Source organism: Palaemon carinicauda, chromosome 16 (assembly GCF_036898095.1).
Source record: "Palaemon carinicauda isolate YSFRI2023 chromosome 16, ASM3689809v2, whole genome shotgun sequence".
Lineage (NCBI taxonomy): Eukaryota > Metazoa > Arthropoda > Malacostraca > Decapoda > Palaemonidae > Palaemon > Palaemon carinicauda.
The window spans coordinates 123,856,898-123,864,397 of record NC_090740.1 but is presented as its reverse complement, the minus strand read 5'-3'; the positions used below and the strand labels follow the sequence as shown (position 1 = coordinate 123,864,397).

The following is a 7,500-nucleotide window of genomic DNA, read 5'->3' as shown; positions in this document are numbered from 1 at the left end:
GGGGGAAGTGCCTTGGTATATAGATAGATAGATAGATATACATATAGTTATATATGTGTGTATGAATATGTGTATGTATGCATATGCATGCACACATATTATATATATATATATATATATATATTTATATAGATAGATAGATAGATAGATAGATATAAATATAGATAGGTGTGTACAAATGTTTATCCATGCATTTGACCGCATATATATATATATATATATATATATATATATATATATATATATATATATATGTGTGTGTGTGTGTGTGTGTGTGTGTGTATACATTTATATCAAAAGCTTACATACATACACTTAAGTGTATAAATGAGACAGGGACGATAATGGTTAAAACGTTTTGTAGCCGAAATGTTCAAATAATCGTATTTTTTGAAAAATTAAATTCACTTTAATCTGATATCTTGAAACGAATATTTGCTGAAATTTCTAGAATTTAAATACAAAACCTGGAGATCGAATCCTATATAAACAGGTGAGCGTCGTTATTCATCACATATCTAACATGGATAAGTTATTTGAAAAGACTTTGTCTTACTTGGCCCTCACAGCTCTCTGCGGAGTCTCCGTGCTCCGTGAAGCCTCCGGGAATCATCTTCGGTACATCTTCGCTGGAGTCAACCGTGATGGTCATGACAACGTCTTTTGGATGGACAATTTCCTTCTCTTTGTTGGACTTGGAGCAGTTCTTTTATTTGGTCTGAGACAAGGAAAGCGACGAAAGACTGATGAAGGAAAAGGAGACTTGAAGAAAAACATTAGGGAGACCTGTGTCAAACTAAAAGAGCAAGTAAAGGATCTGAATGTGATCGCCGTTTATATGACAAAGATTCAGGAGCTGGAGCGCAAGTTGAAAGAAACAGAGGATTGTAAGAAGAAAGAAGTGGAGAGTATCTTAAGATATACAAAGAAGCAGTTGGATTATCAAGCCTTGGAAGACAAGATCTGTTGCCTCGAGGATCAGAAGAATCTTATGGAAAAGCAGATGGCGGCTTATGAAAGGTCTAAAGCTGAACTGGAAGAAAAGCTCCTTCAGATCAAAGAAGAAAACAAAGACCTGAAGAAATATGCTGATGAAGTGGCCCAAAGAAATGATGACTTGAATAACCAGGTGATGAGTCTGAAAGCTCACTTGGCTAAGTGCAATTGCCGCCTTGTTCAGCTACACCCTGATGCAGATAAGATGCACAAGAATCTGTGTAAAGTGACTGAAGAAATGATGGAGATGGAAAAACACATCAAGGCACAAGCCGAGACAATCAACCGATGCAAGAATGACAAGGAAGAGATGCAGCTTAAAGTTCAAGATCTACAAAAAGAAGTAAGATTCTTTTCTCAAGCGAAGCAAAATCTGGAATGCCAGCTTCAAGAAAAAGACACCAGACTCCGGGATCAGAATGCGTTGCTGCAAGAGAGAGACGGTCGTCTTCAGGAGATAACCAAGAAAGCCAACGCCATCGATGGAGAAAATAATCGACTGCAAGATGAGCTGCGGCAGCTACAACGAGAGAAGGAACAGTGTCTCCGTGACCTTGAAAACGTCAAGATGCAGAAGAAACAAAAAGAGGAAATAAACGCTCGACTCCAACTACAAATCTCTCTTCTCATGAGATGGCGCCAAGGTGTGGCCTTTGGCCTGAAGAAAACTGACGACCAGCTCTTCGATGGGGCTCCATAGGAAGGAACAAAGTTTCATTTTAAGTTTTTAAAGGAATGCTCATTCTTAGTATGTTGCAATTTGTTTTGTGATATAAAAAAGGAACTGTTTGTAATAAATGTTTATAATAATTTTTGTTTCATTAACCACAGAAAATTCTTTGATTGTTGCGCCCACTTTACTCTATTAAATCACAAATGACCCAAACCATCATCATAAAAACTGTAATTATGAACTCTATAATGCAATAAATTAAACTTTGGTATCTTATTGTAATGATATCAAATACAAAAATTCCAAAATTAATTATATCTTATTTGAAGAATATACAAATACAGACATCCACATTCACATTTGTTTGTTTTCTTCCTTTTCTCAAAAGGACATCGTAAGTTTTACCTCTAAACTGAAAGAATCAAGACTTTTATTTTTCCAAACTTTTCAAATCTTTTCATAATGTTTCCTTGAAGAAGAATCAGTTATTAAAAATCGTTAATGGTTATTCTTATTAGGCGCTCATGGCTGTTCGTGGATTTAAGAGGATTCAGAACTGCCGTATTCAGAACTGCTGGAACTAATTGGTGATGAAGACCGATTTTGAAGTTCATGATATGATGCCAAGCATTGGTACCGGGGAGCCCTTCGCTTTTACCTTTAGTCTTTCAGCCTCCATCGCTAAAAGATCTCAAGTTTAAAATTGCAACAACGCAGGAATTTGAGAGGAAAAAGTAATCCAACTATGATTCTAAAATATAGAAATTCATGTGACTATATTTTAGGGATTTTTTTTTTTTTTTTTTTGGATTGGGCAATATTAAGAGTGTTAAGTGACCATAGTTAGGAAGGTCTACAGAGGAAATGGAACTTGACAGTAAGTCATCTCATTTCTGCCCTTTAGCAAAGTAAACCACATTTAGATTATGCTGTCCATAGATCAAATATATATAAAGTTCTTTTCTATGAATAATAAAAATAAATAGAAACTAAACATTCATCTAACGAAAGTTTATGAATGAAAACAAAATGGAGATGTACAACTTCCCTAATACCTGTCCAGTCCAGTAATGGGTGTGGGATAAGCCTGCGCATCGGCTCCCACATCTTGTTTTGTTTAGTCGCGCTCTTTAATGTTCTTGTATCTTGTCTTCCAGATTTCTTTAATGTAGTTTTTCTTTTGTTGTATTTCATTATGATTGTTGACATTAAAAAGCATAATTTGTGCTAATAATTTTCTTTACTTTCACTCTGGTTTTCCGTTGGAATGTTGAACCTGTGTCTTATGTTGTCATAACCTTTACACTCTAATATAAAATGTTCTAATGATTCTTTATCACTGTCATTATATGGGCACGTCTCACTCTTTCCTTGGTAATGATTCCTCCAGTTCAAGTTTAATGTATTCGTTCTTGCTTTTACCATTAGTGTTGCTTCTTCAGTATTGTCTATCCAACCTTCTTCTTTTATGTTGTTCTTATGTTTCCTATATATACTTAATGTAGATTTCTGTTCTGCTTCCCTTCTCCACCTTGCTGTGTCCCACTCTTTGATCTTCGATATAATACTTTCTGTCTTTAAGTCTTTTATTTCTCTCAATGTCAAATTCATGTCGTCCATATAAACCTTCAACCTCTTTATCCAAGTAGTTTTTCCTTTTTCATATTCCTCTAGAAAAACTTCTTTCATTAGTTCATTTCTGTTGTCCTTTAATATATGTTTGGCAAATAGGATCTGAATTTTTCCATCTCTGGCTACTGTTGAAGTTGCTCCTACCTCAGATCTTAGTACACAATTTGCTGTATACGTCGGCACATGTAGTATGCATCTATATACTTTATTTTCTATACGCTGGAGCTTTTCAAGTTCTTCTTTACTATAGTCAAGTATCTCAGCCCCATATAATGTTGCAGCAAGTCCGACTCCTTTCCAATATCCCTTCCCAACTAGTAACCTGTTACAGCTCCTTTCTGTGACACTATATGTCATGTTTGCCAGTTGTTTAGCTTTGTTCAGCTTCTCGTTTTTGTGTGTTTTAAAATAATAATTTTTCTTATTTTCTATTGTTATTCCTAGATACTTAAGTTTGCTGCATATTTTGATGTTGGCAATTGTGTCTGGCTATTCTTGCTGGTTGTATATTAATATATTACTTTTCTCTTTGTTTATTTGTAAGCCACACTGCATTGCTAGGTTTTCTATAAGTTTGATGCTGTAGCTTGCCTCTTCTGTTGTTCTTGAAAGTAGTAATCCATCATCTGCATAATATGATATTGGTATCGTAAACGTCATTTCTAAAGCCAATTTATTCTTCTTCTAGTTTCTGTATAATTTCATAAGTCATCAGTAGAAAAAAATACAGTTGAGCCATTACATCCTTGTCTTACACCATTGGTTATGTGGATTGTTACCTGTTTCTCATTATTAATATGTAGGTGTGTCTTATCATTGCTGTATATCTGTGCTATAATGTTTATGAGACTTGAATCAATTTTATTTTTCATGAGTATCTTTATTAAGTTCTCTCTGTTAATTGAATCAAAAGCCTTTTTAAAATCCAGTTATGTTACTTTAAGTGTGTCCCTGTTCTTAAACGTTTCAGAAATACAGTATTTTAATATATATAAATTGTCTGTGACTCTTCTTTCCTCTGTAAAGCCTGCGTGCAAATCACTTCTTAGTCCACCTCCTCTAATATGTTCTTCAATCTTTCTTTTGTCTTACAATACCATTGAATATTTTATATGATGCATTTGCTAGTGCTATTGGTCTTAAGTCTGCCACTGTTGGTTTGCATTTCTTGGGTATTAGTGTTGTGTTAGTCTCCTTCCAGCTTTCTATGACATATTCTTCATTGATAATATTGTTAAAACATTCCATAAACTTGTTTACACATATTTCACTTGTACTCATTACCTTAAACAGATCTGGTTTCAATTTGTCTGGTCCTGATGCTTTACCTTTTTTTGTTCTTGTGAGCTGCCTCTTTACCTCTTCCTTTGTTATTTTTATTTTGCTTTTATCCATTGGTTGAGGTGTTAGTATGTTACAGTGGTAGGCCATGTCTAAATGTTCTCTTAATACTGTTGGAAAGTGTAAATCATTTGATTCCCACCTTTCCCCTATTACTAAACTGAGTTTTCCTTCCTCTATTTCTTTCTCTAAAGGATGTCCATATGTTCTTCTACTATCTTCATTCCACACTTCTTCTATTGTGTTTTATCTTTGTCTGTAGATTGTATTCCAGAAACAGGTTATTTTATTTGGCACATCTTCAGGTTCTATTGGCATTCCAGTGTCCCCATAAAGTATTATTTTCTTACTTTCCTTCAGGATTTCTCCTTTGAGTCTTTTAATGTGCTCCCATAGCTTTTTTGTCATTTTCGATCTCGTCTAATATCATCAGTTACTTTTTTTTCATGCTTCCACATGGCATCTTTTATCATGTTTTTCACAATAATTTTCTGTTCTCTGTATAGTGTATCATATTTTTTATATTCTTGAGAGGTATTTTGAAGCTTCCGTTTTCTTCATTATAGGTTCGTCTTATGCTTATTGCTTTCTTTATCTCTGTTGACATCCATATGGGCTCCACTTCCATTACTTTCCCTTGTACTGTTTTTCTCCAAATTTTTATTTTCATATGTTTTTCTGATATATTTTTTATTAGATTTTCATAGGCTTCAATGTCATTCACAGTGCTTCTTCTTAGTTCATTTTCTAGTTCTAATATATATTTCTCTAAAGTATCTTCAGTTATTTTCATATATGTGATTTCTTCTTTTTTGTTACTATATTTACATTTTTCTAGAAAAATTCGTATGAGTACACTAAGGACATTGTGGTCAGACAAGTCATAATTTTCTATTTTTTTTCATCTACATTCATACACATAAACCTTTTATATAGTTCTTGATTCATCATTACAAAATCAATGGCACTCTTCATATCCCTACTTTCCCATGTAGTTTCACCACTGCAATTTGACTAGCCAGCAAACTACTGTACAGATCAATTCACAAGTATGGCGACAGACGTTCTTGCTACTAAAAGGGGTATGGCCTTGCAAGTGTCGTCGGAGTACTGAATTTGACTGCACTTCCCCCAAATTGCCAATCTATGACCAGCTGCGCCCGTTAACAAACTGAAGGTGGACACACATACACATATATGTATATATATATATGTATATATATACTATATATATGTATATATATAAACATATATATATATATATATATATATATATATATATATATGTGTGTGTGTGTGTGTGTGTACGAGTATGTGTGTGTGAGTGTGAGTGAGCGAATAACTTGATAAATATGAATGAAATATGGAGTGTGGACGACGACAAAATTAACTTGACTATTATGGCAGGTGGTAAAATGAATACATTTACACATGGTAATATAAAAACCTGGATATCAAGGAAGAATGAGAAAGAAATCCAGTCTTTCCATAAAGTACAGTTCTATATTTTGTTCGTCAATATCTCCATTCCTTTTCTGTGGGGAGAGAGAGAGAGAGAGAGAGAGAGAGAGAGAGAGAGAGAGAGAGAGAGAGAGAGAGAGAGAGAGATATTTCGAATGATTTTTAATTACCCTAAACTATTTCTCAATTTATTTCAATTACACAGAGAACGAGATAAACGTCTAAATATACTAACTGATTGCTAACTTACTTGAAAATGTGTGCAGTATCCCATTAGATATGGCTAAAATGCAACAAGGGAAACCTTTCAATAAGCTTCTATTATTATTATTATTATTATTATTATTATTATTATTATTATCATTATTATTATTATTATAATTATCATTATTATTATTATTATTATTATTATCATTATTATTATTATTACTTTTTTTTTTTGCTAAGCTACAACCCTAGTTGGAAAAGCGGGATGCTATAAGACCAAGAGCCCCAACAGGGATAATAGCCTAGCGAGGAAAGGAAATAAGAAAAACTACAGAAGTTTATGAACAATAACAACACTAAAATAAATCTTTCATATATAAACTATAAAAACTTGAAAATAACAAGAGGACAAAAACTCCAAAATAACAAGAAGGATACATCTGTTTTGGCGTTGTTACTGTTTTTAGAATGATTTATTGTTAATTTATTCACATCATTTATTTATTTCCTTATTTCCTTTCTTCACTGGGCTATTTTTCCCTATTGGAGCCCTTGGGCTTATAGCATCTTGCTTTTCCAACAAGGGTTGTAGCTTGGCTAGTAATAATAATAAAAACAATAAAAATAACAATAATAATAATAATAATAATAATAATAATAATAATAATAATAATAATAATAATAAGATACCCTATTTTACATCATTGCGTTATCATGTTCCCAATTCAATAAAAATTTTCATGATGGTGATTGGGTCACATCTGGATATATAAGGTCGCCAAGTGGGAGAAAAAGCAAAGACTTTTCTGTGGTTAATGAAACAAAAATAATTAATATAATTTATTAAATAGTTCCTTTTATATATATATACAAATTTTAAAATTACTAAGAATGAATATTCCTATGAGAACTTAAAATGAAACTTTGATCCTTTCTATGAAGCCCCATTAAAGAGCTGTTGATCAGTCTCCATGAGGCCAAAGGCCACACCTTGGCGCCATCTCATGAGAAGAGAGATTTGTAGTTGGGGTCGAGCGTTTATTTCCTCTTTTTGTTTCTTCTGCATCTTGACGTTTTCAAGGTCACGGAGACACTGTTCCTTCTCTCGTTGTAGCTGCCGCAGCTCATCTTGCAGTCGATTATTTTCTCCATCGATGGCGTTGGCTTTCTTGGTTATCTCCTGAAGACGA

At 33.4% G+C, this 7,500-nt stretch overlaps 2 protein-coding genes across 4 annotated transcripts in view; one reads left to right on the top strand and one right to left on the bottom strand.

Moving 5' to 3' along the window:
• The window catches only part of LOC137655847 (octopamine receptor beta-2R-like), a 605,153-nt gene that overhangs the window by 121,949 nt on the left and 475,704 nt on the right, over positions 1-7,500 (bottom strand). The window lies entirely within an intron of this gene.
• LOC137655546 (myosin heavy chain, clone 203-like) lies at positions 524-1,696 on the top strand. The gene has a single exon (XM_068389444.1). It carries the CDS (start codon positions 524-526, stop codon positions 1,694-1,696), a length of 1,173 nt encoding a protein of 390 aa, XP_068245545.1.